We start from the raw sequence: 24,114 nt of genomic DNA, 5'->3' as shown, positions 1-24,114 counted from the left end.
CAGAGTCTTGCTGCATTGAGCTAAAACTCAATTCTTTTTGACAACTTCTTTGGGGAAAAAAGACAAAGACAATACCCCCTCAACTTGGAATTCCTACTTACAAACTCAAGGCTACCTGATATTTGGTAGTGAGGTTTATTACCAGTTACCAATGATATATTTTCTGTGTATTTACAACCACGTACCAGCATCCCTTACCATTCATTTGGGTTGTGTCTGTAACATGGCAAGTATCCTATATACCTTACATCAGGAGTATTAAAGGATTACAGGTTTAAGTTTGGTCCTGCATCACAGATTGCCAAGAAATAGTACACAGACTGTACTGTATGCCACACTGCTGTTTAATGAAGTCTTCATTAAGGAAATGAAGTCATGTTCACTAGGAAATAGCATGGATGCAGTTTTGGTTGCATAATTAGTTGGATGCTGATGATTTAAAGACGAGTGTCCTTGCAAGTGTGAGTGTAAGTGTGGCTGGTTCAGACGGTCTGCTGACTGCTGTGAATTAAAAACAGCCTGAGTGCAGATGGCAGACACGGCCCTTAGTAAGCACGCTCTTCATGTCCCTTAAAAAGCTAACACCAAGGGCACAAAGCACATAGAGAGCACATGATGCAATTTATTCCCTATAGCTTTGTTACATATGTTAGGAGGGGAAAAAAGCATTAAAATGAGGACAAATGAGTATGTGCAATGATGAAACAGGATGTCATCAGCCATCAAAAGAAACCTATTTATGAAGTAAACAATATGTTTTGTTCATCTTCCCCATCTATTAGATAGCATTAGCCAAAGTTCTAGAGCAGCCCTTATTATATTTGCTCCAGCTCATGCCTGATGAAAGCTGACCTAGTTGTGCACATATAGGTGGGGTAGAGAGTAAGTAAGAACGTCTCCTCTAATGCCATATTGCATTCGGAGATCATTTCTCATAAATCTTCTCACATCTCGGTTCCTGGATGTAAGGTATAAGATAGGAAAACAGCAGGAGAGTACGAGGAGACGGGGTGTAGCTGGGAATTCTGTGTCCACTGAAAGAATATTGCTCTGGGACCCAAATCTTCTTTAAATCCATATTGTATAGATGAAAGATATTCAGACAGCTGAAAAGGATTGTGGGTAATCTTTGAGATGTAGGCTTAGAATGGTCATTATTTTTCACCACTAGACCAGCTAGAGATTTCCCTGAGTAGTAAGATAATAGCCAGGACCATGATGACCATCCACAATCACTATACTTTATGGGGTAAAAATAATAAGGTTCAAAATGGAAACAGAATAAACAAAAGAATTCTTACTTCTCACTCTGTTGCTGTATTCATTATTTAAGTTCAGTAATCACTCTGTCCTGGCCAGGGTCGTGCTGGAGCCGGGAACTCTGGGTGTGTAACCCGAGCTCAGGATCAAACTGGGGACAGTGGAGCTGGGAGACGGCAATTCTACCCTCTACACCACCAAGCTGCCTCTATTACTGCAGGGTTCAATAAATAGCTACAATGAACTCAACATGAGATTCTTTTAATTTTAAGAACTGTTCAGTACAAATATTGCAGCTGATAGAACATCAAGTTCGAATCATCTCAATTACAGACAAAACATACAACCAACAGTAAAAACCAGTAAGAAATTTCAGAATTGACTATTTTTTTCTAAGCAAACATATTACACACTCAGAAATTTAAGGTGATTAACTGGATCAGGTTATAATGTTAGATTTTAGGAGCCTAAACACATCACAGGACAAAATGATTGAATCTGAATAACGATCTGGTTCATGACAAGGAAACGGCAAACGTGGTTACTGCAGGTTGTTCATAGCGATATTTTACTACGTTTCAACCCACAGCTCTTTTGTATGGAATGCTTAACTGGAGCAGACAGACATTCTGTCACTGGTTTATATAGTTTAAGAGCTCTGAGAGATGTGATCAATGTATTCAGTGTATAAAATGTAGCAACAATGTAAAAACCATTGGTTTATCTATAGATTGTTGGTAGTTTTGTAAGATTTTTGTCCCCCCTTTTTGTTATTTACTAATTAGCAAATTTCCTTCCATTGCACCCTAGAGCTACATAAAGCAAGGAGGACAGCTCCCAATGAATAATTACAGAAATCAGCTAGACAAGTGAACACTATAAATAACCGGTAAATGGAAAATGCAAATTCAGGGGAAATAATATAACCAGAGCAGTGACCGAGAGTCTGCAGGCTTCATTTAAGGCATCGATACTAAAGTGCTCGGTGTTGAAACGCAGTACAATTTAACATAATTCTGCATAGTTGTTGCATAGATCTTTATATAACATTAACAAATTCATTTTCAAATTTTAAGCAGAATTAAGCTAGGGAAGACTTCAGGAGATTCATGTCACCTATATTCAGACCCATACACGGCTGTGTAATAGCAGTACTACATTACTGTGCTACATACAGTCTATAACTTTCCTTCATTATCTATCAGAGAACGTACAACATGAATTATTAAGACTTATGTGCAAAAACAATGTGGCGACTCTGCATAGGACCGGTAGCAACTGGATGTATGGTTTTAAATAAAATCAGCAATACAGGGCAGTGTGTGAAATAGCCATATTCAGATATTCTATATGAAAAATAATGAAGATAATGTTGTGAAAATGACTAGATTACTTTCACATTTAAACCTGTATCCTTGTTTTTCATTAAACTGCAACTATATACACTATATCTCATCTCAAATTTGGAATACTTGCAAAATGTTTCTGTTAACCCATCACTAGGAAATTATCTGAAATGTATTTTTATTAGTAACTTTGAAATTGCATTAAATATTGGCTACTGTTGGTATAAACCTGTTTAAGATGTTGTAGACTGGTCATTCAGGATCTTCTCACAATTCTCACAATTCTCACAATTCATTGTTAATATAAAGATGTATGTGTATATATATATTACCCTGGCTGCCACATTCATCAGGTTCCTGGGAAAACTGCCAGTCGGAAAGTGCTCTTAAGTAACTCGCATGTTTATTACACCTGCCACATTTATATGTCAGGTATTTCAGTAGCCAACAGCAGTGCTGAGAAGTTCACAGTATTTAAAAAAGGGGAGGTCAGTGCTGTGCATAACGACTGAACGCTGAAAGTGCAAATCCAAATTGGAGCTGACACGCAGCACTGTTGCCAGGAAGGCTGTGAAGACTCGCAGAGGGAAAAGCAAGTCACACTACTGCCTTCAGGGAGCAAAGGATAGACATGTCACAGAGTAAAAAGTGGAAGGCTCGAGTGGGGAAATAGGAAACACTGACAGAAAAAGCTTTTCTTTGGAGGATATATATGGAGAAGACTGAAGGAGTCAGAGAGAGAAAACATCCGTCTCATGTTGAGATTTACTCAGGGGGTGGCTCCTTCGGCGGAATTGCAACAACCTCTTCATAGGATGGGAGCAGCACCTAAAAAGCAGAAGAACGTGTGAGCAGGACTTTTCTGTACCTTTCATCATAGAGCTCAATGTTTTTTGTGACTGCGAGGGCAACATGCTGCTGCTCAGTGCCCTTCAACATAAACAGACATAAGCGGCAGATAAACTTTACAGTGCCTTGCATACGTATTCACTCCAACCCCAACTGCAGGGTATCAATATGGTATAAAAAATAAACGTTGTAATTGCGTAAGTATTAACAACTGTGAAACCCCTTATCATCCCGCGAAAACTATCCACACAGTGAAGCATGGTGGTGGTAGCATCACGTTGAGCATTACCCTTGGCCTCTTGGTTGCTTCTCTGACTAATGCCTTCCTTACCTGGTAACTGATTTTGGGGGATGGATTCCTCTAGACAGAGACATGATTGCTCCACAAGGCCTTCCAAGAACAAGTGTATTTATATTGAGATCATTTGACACTTTAATTGCACATAGGTGGACTCCATTCATCTAATTATATGACTTCTGCTGTCGACTTGTTTTATCTCCAGGTTGTGGCACTTCAATGGGGGCAGGGAGTACTTATGCAAGCCAATATAACGGCGTTATAAAAGAAGGGCTAATTTGTCATTCTAAGCCGATCCTAATTTAATCTTCAGAGTCTGACTGAGAGGATTTCAAAGGAACTGGACAATAATGGCTGGTTATGTAATGGGTTTGGGCTGAAGAGCGAGAAAATCCCTGCTTTTCACTGGATTTCAATAGCACACTCCAAAGCAGCACTGCAACATTGCTAACAAACACTAACAATCCGTTTACTTTACAGAACTAATATTAAACAAAAACATGAGCCATCTATTAGTTTTGATGAAGCCAAAGCAGAAAGAAAGGATTAAAGATTACTTAACAGTCATGTCACACTGACTCAACACCACACAGGACATAAGGAGACACTCAACATTATAAATCAGAAATTCCATTTATAATAAGAAATTCTGTACTCAGTGAATAAACTTTAAAAATAATAAATATTCAAAAAGACAGACAGAAACTATAGATTAGAGTTAGGCAGTTGCTTGCCTTTAAACATTAACCTTTTAACAATAAAGTTAAGTAACAACAGCCCAAACCCAGTATTATAACTTCAGCATTTAATCATACTGTTATTTTTAACTAAGTATTTCAGCGCTGTATTTTTTTATTTATTATCCTTTACATGCTTACCTTATGCATCCTATTAAAATTAATTTTATTAATAAATTCATATCTATTTTTTCATTTTGAGGTTATTTTGAGTGAACTCTATTATTTTTGGTTACAATTTTAATCCAAAAAATCACAAGCTTGACAGCTTTAGGCATTTCTAGATTATGACTTTGGGAATGTGTCACAGTCACGCTTTCCTGCAGTTCTGAAGTTTATGTTCACTCTTTTCCTGAAAGTAAATAATTAGTGAAATTTTGATCAGTGTTTTACACAAAACCTCAAAGACATTCAAATATGCTGATATTTCATTGTTGTTTAATAAAAGATGCCCTTGGGCTTGTTCTTGTTTGGTCTCCCCTTAATGCTTTATTCCATGTCCGAATGGGACAGAATGTGCTGCAAGTAAGAATAGCAGGACATAATACAGGCAATATGACAGTAAATTGTCCTTGACTTACTGTTGTATCATTAGTGGTGACATAAACCAAGACCTCTGTGGTGCCTCTTCCACTAACGTATCTGTAGCAGTTCCACACACAGGCAATCAGGTAAGCCTGGCAAATAAATAACAACATGGTATCAATTTTCAACATTATGATAACATGATAACAAGGGATAAGAAGGCCATTTTCACTGCAAACATATAACTCAGCACTAGTACTAAATGTTTACTGTAATAACATGTAGAGTGCATGTCTCTTCACAAGCACTGATTGACGCAAAAACATATTGCCAGTACCAGTAGTAAGTAATAACACTTTATTTCTCCCAGGATTTGGAATCCGCTCAATCTCAGTTTGTAGGGAGACTGTGTTTAACCGTCTTCAGACACCACCCTGTGAGACAATCCAGCCTTGTAACATGTGATAACTGTAACTTGTAATTAGCTGTGGATGCATTGTAGACTAGAATCGACATGGGGTAGAGCATGTGTAACCACTCTGTGACCTTTTTTATTTATTTATTTTTTTACACCGGACATGACACACATGTGCCAAGTAGGTGAGTGGAGCATTCATTTCTGTGACTTCTTGCAATACTAATAGTAAATACTGTAAATTCTTGCAATACTCTTAGTAAATATAAGTGTCGATGTCTGTTGTCACTGCCAGATTATTAGAAAAATGCATTACTACATGTAGTAAATTCTTTTCACTCCTACACTCCAGCTAGAACTGTGACGTAGTTTGAACTTTAACCAACGCCAGAGTGTGTGCTGCTACTGTAGGGCTTCAGGTTGAAATATACAAAAATCTTTTTGGGAGGAACGTATGGCAGATGGAACTATCCATGAGGGACATTATTTGCAGTTGGACTACAGCAACTTGGCTCTGGATTCATGGTTGGTCAGCGCTGCACATTTGCTGTTTCTAATTTGCATAAAGTTTAATCCATTTAAATTTTTTTCAGTGAGTCAGGTTCTCGCCACTCTCCAATCCCTTGCAAGTTTCTGGTGACACCTCATTGAAAATGAATGGGTGCAAAATGTCAGGTATTCAGTGTACTCGTACTGTAAAATATCACGTTGACATGGGAGTGTATTGGAAATGGTGCCACTGGTCAGGTGTAAAATTTCACCAATCCCTCTGCATTTACCTTAAAGGCCAGAATACAGCCGATGAAGACAAGTACTGCGAACACTAGGCATATGTTGTTGGTGGACATTAAGTCGTCTTTGTATGGAAAGGTCCCAGGCTGTTAAAACATAAGCAACCATTTCAACAAGAAACTCAATACCTGGTCGACAGAAGAACTAAATAATTAAAGGCCCAAGATTGTTAAAGTTCCTTACCAGCTGCTCAAGGTAATCCTGAATGGTGTTCGGGTAAACCATGACACTAATTGCTACCAGGGTGTTAAGGGCAAAATCAAAGATTTGGTAGCAGAAAAATGGAATAATCCAAGCAGCATGTTGCTGTGAAAAAGGATTACAATGGTTAATATATACAGACTTTATATGTTTCATATGTTCCAGCTGAAATATTGCAAACACACAGACAAAAGGAAAAAATTAAATAGCAGATAACAGCAGGGATTATAGTTAGCTATTTGGTTACTATTAGAGCCATTGATTAAGAGAGATACAATGAAGGACGCTTAACAATCCACTTATCACAGTCCACGTATAAATAATGAACCAGAAATCCAAAATCTCAAAAAAAAAAAAAAAAAAAAAACAATCCAAAAAATTTACATGATAATATATGTAACTTGCATGCAACACCGCAGAAATAACAAATAAAAATAATTAATGGGTCGAAGGTATTATTTTGCAGTAATCTTATTATTTACTTTTTCCTCCATTTAATAAAATTATTAATAGTAAATAATGTAGCTGTACCTTATAAGCACCATAGGTCGCCATCCCACAAATCAATATCATCAGCAGGGAAATTGCAGCAGCGATGCACATGTCTGTGGAGAGAAAACAAGGCTGAGAGCAAAATCCAGCAAAACCAGTGAAGAAACACCACCAGACACACAAGTGACAAGTCCTCCTTATGCTGTTATAGACTTACATTAGTTCAAATGAATGTGTGCATATCATGACTTATCCTAGTTGATCACTAATAAAACTCAAGGCACATTAGTTAACTAAATTTTCCATTTCAGAATAATAAATATTTCACATTTTAAAAAAATTAATCACTTATGCCATATCACAGTGTATAATAGCTAAAATTTGAGACAAAACAAAAAGTTAATTTAAATTTAGATTTTGTAAACATAATACAGATCTACATACATATACATCCCATAACACATCTGTTTTTCTCTATATTACTGCACACTAAAAAGTTCAGGAGAGAAAAAGAGAGAGACATGTTCTAACATAATTTTGAGAACTATTATTACGTTCCTTATACTACGCAACTGGATTATCAAACACAAATAAACTGCAATCAAATATGGCATGAAGGACAAACAAAAGAAGCCTTTAGGAGTGTACAGAATCCAGACGTAAGAAGGCCCAAGCCAATGGCAGTCAGTCTGAACTTTAAATCTGACTGCCCTAATTCATCAGGATTAATCGTGTCGTGTCAGAACCTGTGACATGAAACACAGCTAAACTCTCAAATCCCATACATAACTTGATTATTTTACAGTATACTGATTTTTAAAAACACAACTTTAGAAATATTTCCTCACCTTAATGAAAAGAGGAGGTACATTTCTCCTGGTGAGCAGTTGACCACGGAAAACTACTGTGAACATTTCTCATAACACTGTATTTTGGTCCAGGGAAAGTTGTGCAGCCCTTTATTACTTTGAGAAACGACAGTAAAAACTCTGGGATAGCATTTTTAACTTACTTGCGTCATCCATGACATCCAAGTCTGTGCCAAGTTCGGCACTGGTGAGGTGGTAGTGATACTGCACTGGGTCGTTTAGAGCAGACAGCAGGATTAACAGCACCACGGCATTGATGAGCTGCGTAGGAGAGAGGCATGTGGGTAAGCATGGTTAATCTGGTGCATAGTCATGATTATAAAATAAACTGAGACACTGTATAAAAGAGGAATTGGTCTGTTGGTAACAAAAGCTAAACCTCTCATACACTACTATATGGCCAAAAGGTGGTGGACACCTGATCATCACACCAATATGTGCTTGTTGAACTTCCTGTTCCAGATTTAGTCCCCGCCTCTGCTGTTATAATAACCTCCACTTTTCTGGAAAGGGTTTCCACTAGACTTTGGAGCTTGGCTGTGGGGATTTGTCCAGAGCATTAGTGAGATTGGGAACTGATGTCGGGCGAGGAGGCCTGGGGTGCAGCTTATCCCAAAGATGTTCAGTTTGGTTGAAATCAGGGCTCTGTGTAGGCCACTCAAGATCTTCCGCATCAACCTAGGGAAACCATGTCTTCATGGAGCTCACTCTGTGCACAAGAGCATTGTTATGCTGGTACAGGTTTGGGCCTCGTAGTTCCAGTGAGGGGAAATTGTAAAGCTACAGCGTACAAAGACATCCTATACAATTGTGTGCTTCCAAGATTGTGGCAAAAGTTTGAGGAAGGAAAAAAATATAGGTGTGATAATCAGGTGTCCACAAACTTTTGGCCATACAGTGTATGTGAAGGTTTTTGCTTAATTAGTCATCGAGCATCACCTGGCCTACACCATCTGCTACACCTCATTACGCCCTGAGAAACTGTGGCAGAAGTGAGACGATCCTAAAATAAAATGTCTTTTTTCATGTCTTAGCAGTTCAGACTGTGTAAGAGTGATAAGATCTCTACAGCAAAGCCCTAAGCCCTTACCCCCTCTCCTGCTCAGCTGTAACCTCCATTTAGATTCTGCCTCACTTGTAAGTCATTTTAATAACAGCGTCTGCCATATGAATAAATGTAAATGACTTCAGTCTATTTGAATGGACCATCGATTAGAATGTAAATACTGTAAGTACTCGTATACATAAAATGTATATATAATATCAGATGGATTCAGACTCAACAAATGCACAGAAGAAACAGAGAGACAGGCTCGCGCTGTAGACACAAAAGAAGCTGAAATGTTGGACAGCTCCACCTGACTGAGTAAACCCGAGCAGACCCGCTAATGCCTCCCTCTCTGTTTATACTGTACCAGGCTTTGTACTTACTGTAAAACTGAACAACAATAAATCCAATATAAAAATATGTTCTATATAATATATTAACATATATTTATATACTATAATTAATCTGTCATTTTGTAAATGAATTCAGTATTTACGAAACTAATCTACCTTAGCTTAGAATTTACAGTACCTACCTTACCTTTTACATTTTATAGCTGAATATATAAAGATAAACATAAGTTATAATAAATATTATAATGTAACATTTATTTCAATTAATAGATTAATTATATTAAATTAATCCTAGTGCATTTATACAATTTAATTTAAATTACATACACATTATGTAAATATAATAATGACTATGATTATTTAAATAAATAAAAAAATTTAAAAACAATACTGTATTAGTATATATAAATCAAAATCGTTAAGCATTTACCTTTTCTTATTTTATTTTAAAAAAAATAACATTTATCTACGAAACTTCAGATAAATATTTAATTTAATACAACTGAAACTGGTGCATTTATATAATGAAGATAAAGTAAATGTACATTAAATTAACATAAGATTTCATAATTACTCATATTTACAAGTAGTACCAGTATTTCATTTACTTTTTATTAAATATTTTAATAAATTACAGATTAATTTGATAAAATGAATCCAGTGCATTTATGTAATTAATACAAAGTAAATTTACATTAAATCTTTATTCCCTTCCTCATAAATTACTTTTATTTGCACAATTATTGGATTTAATAAAACAAAAGTGTTATGTTTTCTGAAATTATTTCCCTGTTTTGTATTTCATAGACATTATATGTACTACTTGCTTTAGGTTTAGATTTTACAGCTCCAGCGTCAATGTTACAGTCACAGACTAATGCATGAGGTCAGGGATTTAACTTGATTATGGTTCTATTCATACAAATAAAGAATTAAAAAAAAACTCAAATTGAAGATAAGGTTTCGATTATTAGTGACAATATGCAAACACACAAATAACACGTAATTCACAAATAATATGTACATTAACACACCATTGTTTCACTGAACACTCATTTACTTTAGTTAAGTGCACAATTATTTTTAAACCAGTCATAGCCATACCTGATCCTGGACAATCTCTGTCTGGCACAGACTATCTGTTTTCCAAAATCACTACGAGTTTTATTTTTCAGGTGTGTTACATAGGTATAGGAGGAGTTTATCTTGGTAACATCAGACTAAACATTTAAAAAAAAAAATTAATCAAAAATATTTATCTTAATTAACAAAACAGATTAATCTAATAAAATAATGGTATACAATTAAAATTTTTTATACAATTAAATGAATTTGAATGAAATGTGAAAAATACTGAATAATATACTCAGTTTAAATAAATAAATAACAGTGTAAAAATATAATAAATTATTCATTTTTATATTTAAAATATATATTTGAAATTTACAGTTACAAAATTACTGATTAATTTAATAAAAATGAAGAGCTGGTGCATTTATAAAAATGTATATACATTTACAATAAAATAACATTACACTGCTTTTATTTTCATGATTATTCAATTCAAAAACCAAATCTGATCCTGAATTAAGTTTTTCTCCCCCAAAAAAATCAGAAACAGTGTTATTTTTCAGGCATGTTACAGTAAAGCTATAGGAGGAATTTATGAGGTTCACTCCTTGTTTATTGTAGGTGCAGATCAAGAGATACACAATGGTGGACTATCTGCAGGTGTACAAAGACATACAAAGGAATATGTGAACAAACTAACCGAGAAAAGAATAGAGTAAATAATATTGGAGGAGGTTTAATGGTACGGTAGATTAATTTTAGTATTTAAGTAGACATATTCAGTATTATACACAACATGGTTCAGTGGCATATGGATAGTACAATGATACAATAATAGTAGTAACAACAGCAATAGTATTCAAGGTGCTTTAACACGGCTTTCTAAGTCTGTGTGTGTGTGTATATATGTGTGTGTGTGTGTATATATATATATATATATATATATATATATATATATGTGTGTGTGTGTGTTAGATTACGAAAAATATTAAAATGTGGAGTTGAGAGATATTAAAGCACAGAAGCACAGGTTTGGGTCACTGCTCTGAATATCGTGTGTGTGCATGTGTGTGTGTGTCTTAGATCAGGAATAATATTAAAAATGTAGAGTTGAGAGGTATTAAAGCACAGGTTTGGGTCACTGCTCGGAATATTGTGTGTGTGTGTTAAATCAGGAGAATTATTAAAAATGTAGAGTTGAGAGGTATTGAAGCACAGGTTTGGGTCACTGCTCGAAATATCGTGTGTGTGTGTGTGTTAGATCAGGAGAATTATTAAAAATGTAGAGTTGAGAGGTATTGAAGCACAGGGTTGGGTCACTGCTCTGAATAGTGTGTGTGTGTGTGTGTGTGTAACACTAAACCGCCATTGGAGGGCAGTGAATAGACTATAACATTAATGCTATAGTGATCTGCTTTTCCACTACTGAAGGAATAAAATGTGCTGTTTTGAGTCTGCAGCAGATTGCAGTGAGCAGTTTGCAGTGAGCTCTGCTCCTCGGTTAGTATAATGAAAGCTGGGACAGTGAGCTCTGCTCCTCGGTTAGTATAATGAAAGCTGGGACAGTGAGCTCTGCTCCTGGGTTAGTATAATGAAAGCTGGGACAGTGAGCTCTGCTCCTGGGTTAGTATAATGAAAGCTGGGACAGTGAGCTCTGCTCCTGGGTTAGTGTAATGAAAGCTGGGACAGTGAGCTCTGCTCCTCGGTTAGTATAATGAAAGCTGGGACAGTGAGCTCTGCTCCTCGGTTAGTATAATGAAAGCTGGGACAGTGAGCTCTGCTCCTCGGTTAGTATAATGAAAGCTGGGACAGTGAGCTCTGCTCCTCAGTTAGTGTAATGAAAGCTGGGACAGTGAGCTCTGCTCCTCGGTTAGTATAATGAAAGCTGGGACAGTGAGCTCTGCTCCTCGGTTAGTATAATGAAAGCTGGGACAGTGAGCTCTGCTCCTCGGTTAGTGTAATGAAAGCTGGGACAGTGAGCTCTGCTCCTCGGTTAGTATAATGAAAGCTGGGACAGTGAGCTCTGCTCCTCGGTTAGTATAATGAAAGCTGGGACAGTGAGCAGTGAGCTCTGCTCCTCGGTTAGTATAATGAAAGCTGGGACAGTGAGCTCTGCTCCTCGGTTAGTGTAATGAAAGCTGGGACAGTGAGCAGTGAGCTCTGCTCCTCGGTTAGTGTAATGAAAGCTGGGACAGTGAGCTCTGCTCCTCGGTTAGTGTAATGAAAGCTGGGACAGTGAGCCCTGCTCCTGGGTTAGTGTAATGAAAGCTGGGACAGTGAGCTCTGCTCCTCGGTTAGTATAATGAAAGCTGGGACAGTGAGCTCTGCTCCTCGGTTAGTATAATGAAAGCTGGGACAGTGAGCCCTGCTCCTGGGTTAGTGTAATGAAAGCTGGGACAGTGAGCTCTGCTCCTCGGTTAGTATAATGAAAGCTGGGACAGTGAGCTCTGCTCCTCGGTTAGTGTAATGAAAGCTGGGACAGTGAGCTCTGCTCCTCGGTTAGTATAATGAAAGCTGGGACAGTGAGCCCTGCTCCTGGGTTAGTGTAATGAAAGCTGGGACAGTGAGCTCTGCTCCTCGGTTAGTGTAATGAAAGCTGGGACAGTGAGCTCTGCTCCTCGGTTAGTATAATGAAAGCTGGGACAGTGAGCTCTGCTCCTCGGTTAGTATAATGAAAGCCGGAAAAGAGAGGACAGCGCTGTTCACTCACCATGTACCAGACGCCGAGGATAATGGTTCCCGTCCGTACATGACAACAAAGGCAGCAGCTCGTCGTGTACCATCTGTCCCACGGCGAAATCATCTTCCTGCTTCAGAACGAGGTGCAGTTATTTCATGTAGGCCTCTCAGAGATGTAATGGCGAGGGTTTGCAGTGCGGTATTCAGAGTGTAAGCATCCAGTGCGTCGTGTGTTCAGGGCTCTGTGCCTCAGCATTAATTCGGCTCATCCCCTGGTCACGTGACCGGACAGCGGGGATTTCAGCTGGGATCAGGACGTGATGGCTGCGCGTGCGTGTGCGCGTGTATGCGTGTGCGCGCGCGCGTGTATGTGTATGTGTTGTTTGATAAGGCTTTATTGTCCACCATATAAATATAAAACAGAAACGAATGAGTAAATCTGTCTATCAAAACATTGTTTATACTTTTTAATTGTCCATGTTTTCTGATCTGACGTTTGAATGATTCTGAATGACAATTCTGACATTACTTTTGACATTATTTGTAATATGTATTTCCCACCTTTTCTCTTATATATCTTTTTTTCCCCTCTTATAACTGCCTTATATATAGCAGGTATGTTTTGTAGTATTTAGGCATGACCAGACTTCAGACAGAAAAGACAATTTGCATATACATGTCTTTGGCCTATATGTATACACTGTGTGAGCACTATTTAATTACACTGTATGGCCAAAAGTATGTGGACACCTGACCATCACATCCATATGTGATTCTTCCCTAAACTGTTGCCACAAAGTTGGAAGCACACAGTTGTATAGAATGTCTTTGTATGCTGTATTACAATTTCTGTATGCTGTATTGCAATTTAAAATTACAATGCAGCTGAACTAAGAGGCCCAAACATGTTCCAGCATGACAATGCCCCTGTGCACAATGAGAACATGAAGACATGGTGTGTTAAGGTTGGAGTGGAAGAACTCGAGTGTCCTGCACAGAGCCCTGACCTCAACCCCACTAAACACCTTCGGGATGAACTGGAACACCAACTGCACCTAAATATCAGTGCCTGACCTCACTAATGCTCTTGTAGCTGAATGATCACAAATCCCCACAACAATGCTCCAGAATCTAGTGGAAAGCCTTCCCAGATAAGTGGAGGTTATTCTAACAGCAAAAGGAGACTGAATCTATACTGAGATGTTTAACAAGCACATGTGGATGTGATTGGTCAGGTGACCAAAATGTTTGGTGATATAGTTTACCTACCGTATACCTGCAGTAACTGGTGACTTTACCTTATACCACAGGACTGTTGAGTTTCTATCTGATTGATCAGGTATTGAATTTTATATTAATTTTATATTTAATGCATTTGTTCTAATATGTTATCCTTTCTATAGTAATGGATAATTCACAAGGACTTTTATGGTGAACACACCACATAATATAAGGCTAATAATAAATAGATATTAAATGTGTTGTTATTTAACAAAGAAAAAAGTCTTGGTGATATGGTGCATATTTTCTGAGATGTTTATTTAACATTTATCTCAGGTGGTAGTGCTCTGTAAGAATCAGGCAATTTTCTGCCATGGGCCAGAGGGGTTTGCAGTTTCAACATGAAAAGTTGTTTCTTTGTCTTATTAATGTCAAGAGAGACTGCTAAGGGAGCAACTCTTTATAGTTACTACAACATAAGTAATAACAGGAACTAACTTGTGGATAGGGCCCATGTGGCTGCAAGCTTTTATTACCAAATTGGAGGCATTAACTTGATAGTTATATGGGAACTACAATGAACTTATGAAACAGCTGAAATCAGTGGCCCCTGTTAGTTGGAATGAAAGCCACAGTGGCCCTTTGTGAAGTGAATGAAGTGAGAGAAGAACCCTGTTCTACAACATTTAAAATGGTAATTAAATGGTAACTAGAAACAGGTGAAAAACATTAATAAATTGCTGCGGTATAAGAGGAGTAACTCACTTCTTACTGTGCTGTTACAGGAAAATAATCTACTTCCATTAATAAAAATTGTAATTGTTGGCAAACTGCTTTTTTTTAACAAGAGGTATAAAACACTTCCGTTAGTGGAAAATAATTAACTCTGGGGTGGTAGCAGTACCTGCTATGCATTTGGCTGTATCACACCACCCCACTGTAAATACAAATTAAACTAGTCTATTTTCAAGAGTAATACTTTTTTACTTAATAAGGACTTTCCTGGAAGGAAAATACTTTGGATGCTGTTTGCAATTAACCTCAGGTTTGAGATAAAAAAAAAAAAAAAAAAAAAAAAAAAAAAAAGAAAAACGAAACAGCACCTATACTGTAGTTACATGTGTCATTGATTCTCCAGCTGCACCGCAACAGTCACACAAAATAACAATGATCAAATGTTTTATTTCTTTAACAAATCAACATAGAAATATTGCATCGACTTCAGTAAACATGATCATTCCCGGATCCAAAAATCTGAAGACAGGTATAAATACACTGGTTTGACCACCTTTCTAATGGAAAACTAAGGCAGGTGTCCGATTCTAAACCAGAGTACCTTAGGTACGCAAAATCTACCACAATTTACAAAAATGAACATGGGATAAACTCCCAGTTAATCCACATACAGACACATTTAAATTAAAGTCGCAAGGCATGAAAAAAAGCCTGGAAAAAAAAAAGAAAAGAAAGATTGAAATTCACTATTTCAGTTCTACGAAAAGCAATACGCATTTCTCATCCATTAAAGCCTTTATGTTGAGAGTAGTACTTGTATGAGTGGAAAAAGAATGTGGACATTTATTTGATAATGATTATTATAAAGATTTAAAACAGGATTCGTGCAACAGTAAGTGCAGCTCTGACATCAAACTGGAAATGATAATTCCACAACTCTTTCCAAAATTACTTCAATTTGAGAGACGGTTAGATGTATACATTACAAAGGAAAAAAAAACAAACAAAAAAAAACAGATTAAGGCAACAGATTCCAGATGCTGATACTATTTATAGTGAAATGGAGGTAAAGCTGCTGTTACCGTTACTCTCCCACTCTCTCGCCATTAAAAATCACTTCCCCCTCTACCCATCACAATATATCAAAACAAAATTAGACAAGAATTAAACATTCACATTTCAAGAAGATCAGAAAATAACGAAAATAGAAACTATTACAACCTTTAGCACAGTGCAATTAAAGAGAATTATAGAAAAAAAGCCCTTATTAATTCTGTACATATGGCCTGGCTTTTTCTACTGAAGAGGTTGCAAGAGAAACAAAGCATTAAATTGATTCAACAGTTAACAAGGTAAGATAAAGCAAGTATTTCAAAAAGTGTGTACAGTTCCTCTCTATGTGAAAATATATACTTAATACAGGAAAAAAAAGCACTGAGAATATTCTTAGTGTTAGAAATATCTCTGTAGTAACCTGTACTCTCCTTTTGTTTCAGATCCAGATGACAAAATACAGTAATATACCAGTCTCTTCCTGCTGCTGCTGATGACTTTTGATGCACTTCATGATGGCTCTGATGGCACAGTGTCTCTCAGTGGTGTCTAACACTAACTGCTACACTGCAAATACTCCTGAATGCAATTCAGCAGTAGAAAAGTTCCAGAGGAAAGAGAAATCAAAATGGAAAGAAAAACACACATCCTCAAAATTCTAAAATTTCCCCCCGTGATATTAACAAACTTTTCGAATTCTATTCATATCGCAAAAGTAGCAGTTGGACAACAATATATAATCTTTCACTGCACTAAAAGCGTGCATGATATCAAGTACAATAATCAATCCTTTACAAGACATCAGTCTAGCATAGTGCATAAGTTGTTCTCCACTTGCTGTAATAATTTTTTTTTTTTTTGGCCAACTTGGCCCAACTCACTTAAGATGTTCTGTAAATAGCACAGAAGATTTAATCGGTATAAAATTCTGTACTCTGAAATTATTGCATAAACATTTTTTGACAATCCTTTGCATAAGAGATCAAGGTTATTCATGTTTCTCTCCTGGCCTTTTTCTTCTGAACTTGCTTCAGCGGTTCCAAATTCTGATCAGATTTCTCTGTGAAAGCAATATATATTGTAGTTAATAGTTTGTTTTAGTAACAAATAGCATGCCATTTGCAGACCTGCCAACCCTAAAAAAAAGAATAATGCATAGTTACATGGAAAGGTGGTCAAAAAGTGCTGTTTTTGGCCATTTTTCAGCCAAACTTTTTATCCATCCTTAATAAATACAGTTAAATGATGTTAATTATAAATATATAAACATGTCTGATGTCTGGATTTTATTTCACATTTCTGAACTCAAAACATTTTCCATTTACCTTGACAGAAAGCAAGGGAACAGCCAAGCATGGGGGTGGGGCTTCCAGGTATGTCAGTTAATATCAGACAACTGCATAACTGTTACACATTATGATTGACTGACATAATCTGACATTTTACTGGGGGGAAAAAACTGCTCTTTTAGCGTACTCCACCATTAACATGCCAAGCTCCTATGTAAAACGTGTGAAGTTTGGCAGGTCTTGATTTGGAATCATTATTGTACGTAAACCACAACAGATCATAGATACAAAATGACACAATCAGCAGTCTCACATTTTCTTAATAATTCTTACTGCTGCACTGCCAGACTACTCACTCTGTCCTGACTGTGGAGCGATGATCTGTTTGGTCGGCTCCTCCACTGGCACATGAGGACGGGGCTTGACGAATCCACTTTCTGCAGGTGCAGTCGAACTCTCGGTGGTCACCTGCACATAAACACAACCTTAACACCCACGCCAAATTTAAACAGAAGAATAAAAACTTTACATTCATTTTGTTGGCATTCTAAGCCCATATATCTGTCTTTGATTCTTTTTTTTTACAATGAGTAAAAATATCTTTATTTCAAATTAAGAACCTAAGCTCAATCTGTTTCACTTAAGCCGCCTCGATCCCATGATTTACTTTTCAATGCAAGAAGATTGCTTGTGAAACACATGAAAAAAAAAAAAAAAAAAAAAAAAAAAAAAAGTTTATGGCAATTCTTTTCAGCAGCTAAGTACTCATACCTGTGAGCCAGCATTTTCATCCTCTGGCTTCTTCTTCTTTTTCTTCTTTCTCTTGGACTTGCCACTTCCAGAAGGATCTCCTTTATCCTTGTCATCATCAGATTCCTGCAACTGATACACATACAGTACATCAAGTTACACAACAAGTATAACTAACATATCTCTTTATAGGTCAGCCAACAAGGAAGAGACCTTATTAAAGTCTCAGAGAGCTTTTTGTTTTGAGAGAGAAGCATTCCACGCCAGGAAAAAAAAAAACAACAAAGCTCAATTATTAAAGATGGACTGGCATATCTATTGAAGTAGTTACTCCAACAAACCAATGCTTCACTCAGCATAGCTGTAGCTCAGCAGGTCATTAAACAACATATTTGTTAGGGATGCGCAATATAAAATAAGGTATTAAAAAGTATAGGGATATTGCAATGACAGTATGAGATGCAATACATAAGGACAAAAAATATTTTAAAATAAAATATATTAATGTTATTTTCTAGCATTAATGTAAATACTTTTGAGGTGCCCGGCTAGCTCAAAAAATAAATAAATAAATAAAAAAACCTGTGCCAAATCAATATGCAGACAATGGAAGTTGATCTGTTGTGATGACCCCTAATGAGAGCAGCTGAAAGAACAACAATGTAAATACTTTGTATTCAGACTCAATATCAGCATTGTCGATGTGTCCTTACTTCATTTTATATTATTTTTTATTTATGCTCCACCAACAAACAGGCCAAATCCCAAATGACTTCCTGTTCTCCACTTACATGCTCTACCTAAGTTATAACATAACTGCTTTGTACACCCGACATAGTGCACTGCATGTAGTGCACGCCATTTAAGATAAAGCCACATAAAAAAGTGATGTAATCTAAAGTCTAATAGCCTTAACCGATTAAGTAACACCTTCTAACAAACCAGTCCTTCACTCAGTATAACGGGTAATTAAAATAATTATTTGTACAGTGTGTAAAAGCCAACAAATCTAATCAAATTACCCTAAAATGGCACATATTGTTAGCACTGTTGGACCATTTGTGGACCTAAGATCACGGCAATTCAGAGTATTCTTTGACTGACCCTGGGTACCTGGGAAACGGGTGTCTCTTGGGCAGCAGGTGTTTCAGGTTTAGGTTCATCATAGTTCCCCCACAGCTCAGTTGGAGCATTCCAGTCTGAACTTGGATCTACAGCACCAAGACCATCTGAAATAGTAATGGTTCATTGTATATACTAACACTTTTGTTGGAAGCTAATCAAAATAATGTGCTCTTATGTTCAATTCCTGTTAAACACAGACAATTATTTGTCTTACTGAATCCAGACCACTCGTCAGCATTGGTGAAACCATTCCCCACCTCAGCAGCAGACTGAGTCACCGGAACACCAGCTGCTGCAAAAGATAGTGAAAGTAAGGGGTGATAAAATGTCATAAATGTTTGTGTGGTCACTGTGTATTTTACCAATTTTCAGTTTTGGCAAATGCAAGCTGTGGCCGCAAACTTCGTTATTTTACTGACTTCCTGAATTTGCTCACCTGAGATTCACTATATTTTCCAAAAGTTTGTGGAAACTTGAGGATCACTGGAATGCTGACTGCACCCCAGTGCCTGACTTCACTAATGCTCGTGGCTGAATCGGCACAAATCCCCATAGTCACGGTACAAAATCTAGTGGAAATCCTTCCCAGAAGAGTGGAAGTTATTATAACAGTAAATGGGGGACTAAATCTGGAACAGGAAGTTCAAAAAGCAAAAGGGGTGTGATGGTCAGGTGTCCACAAACTTCTGGCCATTATAGTGTAGCTAAAGAATTTAGGGCTTGCCCCTGAAATTTAAAAGAATTATAATATCCTCTAATTACTTCAAAAATGTCAAAACTATGAGAATGAAGCACAGGAAGCCTCAGAGAGCGCCAGCCTATCAGCCGTGTGACCTTATCATGTTGCATTTGTTCTCTGGTGTCAGTCTTTAAAGTCGATCATTTGCTGCATTACAGATCTAATCTCACTTTGAATATTGCATTTCACCATAACCCATATGCAGCACTAAAGCACTCTGCTGTGGAGGCTTAATCCTCAATTAAGGGGTTTAGATTTGTCTCTCTCAGCTTTACTTACTGCAGAATATTTTCAGTAGGAAAGCCCTGGATCATGCTAAAGCAATACATTCAAAAAGATGAGACCCAAATTTTCTGAACAGTATGAGTGAGAGCAAAATGCTGCGTATTAGACACCCTGACAAATCTCCCTCTGAGCTGAGGGAAAATGCGAAAGCGTTCATGCGCAGAGTGCAGCGGTTAACATTATCTGAATACCTGATGGGTTTAATCTGAGCATGGAGAAGTTCATTCGGTTCACTTCTGGCTTCATTCGTCCATCCATGGTGGGCCATGACCCTGCTAAAAACACAGCAATCTGTTACATTTATAGTTCATCCATGTGGTTAATACAGAAAGATTTTATGTTCACTTTATTCTAGTAAATAACCATTTGATTAAGAAGTAATTGGAAACTGCTAAATCATGGACTTATACATCTGATAATCTACTGTGTTTTTTTTTTTTTTTTTTTACCTCTTGTAGCAAACATGAAAACATGTACGAACTCCACCAAAAAATTTAGTCCTTGTTACTAATTTGCATGCCTCAAATACCCTTAAAATTTACTTCAAACATCATGAAAGCTATTGAATAAAAACTATTTCAGACATTTGACCTTGCTGTGACCTTGACCCTGCTTGGATCAACTACAAACTCTAAGTAGTTTATCTGCTGGTTACTATGATAATTCCATATAAATCCTACAAACATTTAACCACTCCTCCTCAAGAAATATGAGAAAATGGGGGGAATAAAGAAATCTAAAGCTTTACACAAATAACAATTATCGATATTAGCAAGTTATCTAATACACTGCGTAATACACGTAAACCTGCAATACAAGGTATACTGCTTCCTTCCTTACAGTTAGTTACACCTCCCATCGCTGCTACAGGACAGATCAGTAAGACTAGTCCTTACCCTCTGATTCCTGAGCCCAGGCCAATGGCTCCGAAGTCCTGTGTCCAGATGTTTTAATGGCAACAGACGATTTCTCATGGTCTGGAGCGCTCCCCTTGGGTGGAAGCTTCACGGAAATATCAGTCCATCCTCCGCTATTCACAGAGCTCACGTTATTCCAGGTGGATTGCACTAAAGAGGGGGCAGTTCATTAGATATGCTTATAGGGAGATATTAGCAACAAGCTTTGAATTTAGAAAAAAAGAAATCATTATTTACCTGGTGTTACATTGGCATCACTTTTCGCAGCCTTTACATTCAGAGATTCTACCAAGAGACAGATGGAAAAAAAAAAAAAAACACACACATTACACTGTATGTTACCTGTTTAAGCACAAACGCACTGGTTGGATAGAAGGTAATCCACCGCTGTAACCGGGTCACAGTGATTAAAGCTGAATCCTCAAACAGCTTACCTTTATTCTTCTTGGTGTTCACTGGAGCTGTAACTGCAGGCAGCTCTGTTTGCTGACCAACATGCTGACCACCACGAGGACTTCCTGACTCATCATTAGGGCCCTTCTCCTTCTTGCGCTGCTGTCGCTTCTCTCGGTTACTGATTTTAGTCTCCCAAGCACCTTTTAAAGAGTTGTGTAATCACAACAGTGATTTACAAGCAAGATTCATGAAAAATGTATCAAAGATGTATTATCTCTTTTAATCATTTCAAATTTTAAGCAAAAGTAACTGAAGTACAAACTTCTGTTACTGAAGTTTAAAAACAAAATTAAAAAAATATGAGAGTCAAAGAAAATCCCTCCATACTGGGGATGGGGCTTCCTCTCATACTCACACTGTCAAAACACATCTTTGTGTGTCTATCCAATACAAACACAGAACACTGAAAATCATGTAGCTTAAATGCATAGTTTGAGATCGTAGGCCATGCTAGGAGGTTTACCAGTAGGCTATAAATGAGAAACTGGAGAAAAGACTGGGGATTTTCTAACTTATCTTAATATATACCTTTCTGCTGCTCAAGTGCCTACAGTTTCCAAACTCCTTAACACTGTTTCTTATTGTTTTGCTTTCACAGTTCTATATAAATTTTCTTTATTTTCCTGAATGTGAATGTCACAGAACCCAGATGTAGCATGCTTCAGCACTGAACGCTGAATAAAACTCCTTCGAACACATTTAATAACATCTGCAGTCCATGCAACTCGTTCACTTATTTCACACAGCCAGAAACACATTAATTCACTTCACACCAGCTGCGACATCACTAATTCACTGGAGCCTGGAGTTTCTTTTAGGTGCTTTCTCACTACTAGTAAGTAAATTTCTCATGCAAATGGTCTGTCTTGGACCACAAGATTATTTTAAACATGCATTACCACTGTATACCCAGCACAGGGTACTCTCAATACTCTCATCTGGAAAAAATGTAGACTAGAAAAATGAAGTGAAATCAACAACATGAGGAACAAAAGTTTGATTTGAAAGACTGCTGCAAAACTAAGCACGATTAAGTAACGATCATTTGCCAAGCTTATTGCCTAGGGAAAATAATTATTTACACTACTAATAGCGTCTGACTACACACCAGTTGACTTAGATTAAACCTTTGCACACATGTTTAATGTTTAAAGTTTACAAGCTCCTATTTAACCTTTGATATGCCATTTTATCTCCATGCCCATGAATCAGCAAATGATTACCTGGACAAATGCCATGAAACAATCTTTACAGATGTACTGCTTCAGATAGAAGAATGGCCTTATTTCTAAACTTCTCACAGTGCAGTTTATATCAATACTCAGTTTCATACCTTCATCAGGTTCCTTTCCATCCGTAGAGGAAACAGCTTGGGTTGGTTTCACCTCTGGTTTTGGTTTCTTCTTACTTTTCTTGGCCTACATTTAAAAAAATAAAATAAAAATGTGGTTAACAAAATGGTATCATTAAGTCCAACAAATGATAAATTTTCCTTTAGCGCTTTGCACCATTAATACTGACTTGTTCCTATAATTAGTATAATATTACTGAAGTTATACATTCATTCAATTATTATCAGCATCCTTTGTGTAAGGAACACATGATGAGCCATGCTGTAATAGGAAAATAATCAACAATGGGGTGCTCTTGGTTATTTTCCAATAACAGCATGTCCTGAGGAGTTTCATTGGTCTTATACATTTAATTTTATTAAGGAACGACATGTTATTCTTTTTAACCATTTACACTTACATTTAATGCTGTGCAAAGACTGAGACAGGTTAATTCCTGTTATCACTTACAGTATAGCAGCTATAAACAGTCGTTCCCTCACCAGCCTCTGTTTCCTCTCTCAAAGTTAATAAGACTAAAAAAAACCCAACTTGTCATTTTACAGAGAAACCTGAAAGCATCCTGAAGACTCTCCCATGGAGGAAAATGTACAGACTGTTACGAATTGTTAAATAACATGCCTTTAATCCGTTTATTATTAGCCTTTGAGTATGTATCGTCTGCCACAAGTGCCCATGTGAATTAGCTGTCACTACAGAAACAATAACATGTTACTAAGCGTGTGTCAATATAAACCTGTGATTTGAATTACAGCCAGCACTACTGTCAGAGCTGCTGTTCTAGAAAATCGATCAACATCTCCTGACCAATCAGATTTGAGAATTCAGAACAAATTAAATAAATGGAAAATCCAAACTAAGATCTAAATCAATTTAAAATCCCTTTTAAACCTTCACCTGTTCACACTTATATACTTTTTGATAATGGACTGCCATTTTCATACATTTCATGCCATTCCCTGACATTTTAGGACATGTTCATGGGAAATATCATCAAAACGGTGTTTTTGCTGAGGAACAATTGTAGGAAAAAGCCTCCCTGAAGTGTAGTTATCAGTGAATAGTGAAAGTGAAAGAAATTTTGCTTTTACTTTCTCAGCTTTAGCATCGACAGATGCTTGTGGCTGTGGTGGAGGTGGTCCTGCTGCTGCTGCTGCTGCTGGTGCTGCTGGTGGTGGTGGTGGTGCTTGTTTAGGGAACTCCTTAACGACTTTGACTTGTTCTCGAGGATCAGGAGCCGTCCCGCCATTTGACTGG

The 24,114-nt window shown here is 37.2% G+C and overlaps 2 protein-coding genes across 6 annotated transcripts in view; both read right to left on the bottom strand.

The window, feature by feature from the left end:
* Positions 1-1,505: 1,505 nt before the first annotated feature.
* Positions 1,506-13,233, bottom strand: laptm4b (lysosomal protein transmembrane 4 beta). The gene is made up of 7 exons (XM_026930202.3): positions 12,967-13,233; positions 7,928-8,045; positions 6,955-7,028; positions 6,406-6,528; positions 6,210-6,308; positions 5,072-5,167; positions 1,506-3,434 (listed from the first exon to the last, which is right to left on the bottom strand). The coding sequence occupies exons 1-7, from the start codon at positions 13,057-13,059 to the stop codon at positions 3,372-3,374; spliced, it is 666 nt and encodes a 221-aa protein (XP_026786003.1). The 5' UTR covers positions 13,060-13,233; the 3' UTR covers positions 1,506-3,371.
* Positions 13,234-15,318: 2,085 nt separating this feature from the next.
* The window catches only part of mtdha (metadherin a), a 10,048-nt gene continuing 1,252 nt past the window's right edge, over positions 15,319-24,114 (bottom strand). Inside the window, exons 2-12 of one of the 5 annotated variants that reach the window (XM_034298595.2) lie at positions 23,949-24,114; positions 22,839-22,923; positions 21,484-21,645; positions 21,287-21,334; positions 21,029-21,199; positions 20,324-20,404; positions 19,323-19,397; positions 19,088-19,212; positions 18,005-18,115; positions 17,590-17,701; positions 15,319-17,004 (exon numbers count right to left, since the gene is read on the bottom strand). The exon at positions 23,949-24,114 is cut by the window's right edge and continues 5 nt beyond it. In XM_034298595.2, the coding sequence (XP_034154486.2) occupies positions 16,937-17,004; positions 17,590-17,701; positions 18,005-18,115; positions 19,088-19,212; positions 19,323-19,397; positions 20,324-20,404; positions 21,029-21,199; positions 21,287-21,334; positions 21,484-21,645; positions 22,839-22,923; positions 23,949-24,114 (1,204 nt within the window). In that variant the 3' untranslated portion in view covers positions 15,319-16,936. Of the gene's footprint in view, positions 17,005-17,589; positions 17,702-18,004; positions 18,116-19,087; positions 19,213-19,322; positions 19,401-20,323; positions 20,408-21,028; positions 21,200-21,286; positions 21,335-21,483; positions 21,646-22,838; positions 22,924-23,948 lie in introns of all 5 variants that reach the window. The other 4 variants (XM_026929762.3, XM_026929761.3, XM_026929760.3 and 1 more) reach the window with 4 other exon arrangements.

Source organism: Pangasianodon hypophthalmus, chromosome 23 (assembly GCF_027358585.1).
Source record: "Pangasianodon hypophthalmus isolate fPanHyp1 chromosome 23, fPanHyp1.pri, whole genome shotgun sequence".
In the NCBI taxonomy this organism is placed as follows: Eukaryota; Metazoa; Chordata; class Actinopteri; order Siluriformes; family Pangasiidae; genus Pangasianodon; species Pangasianodon hypophthalmus.
Note: the sequence above shows the minus strand (reverse complement) of the source record. Positions and strands in the feature narration are given on the sequence as shown.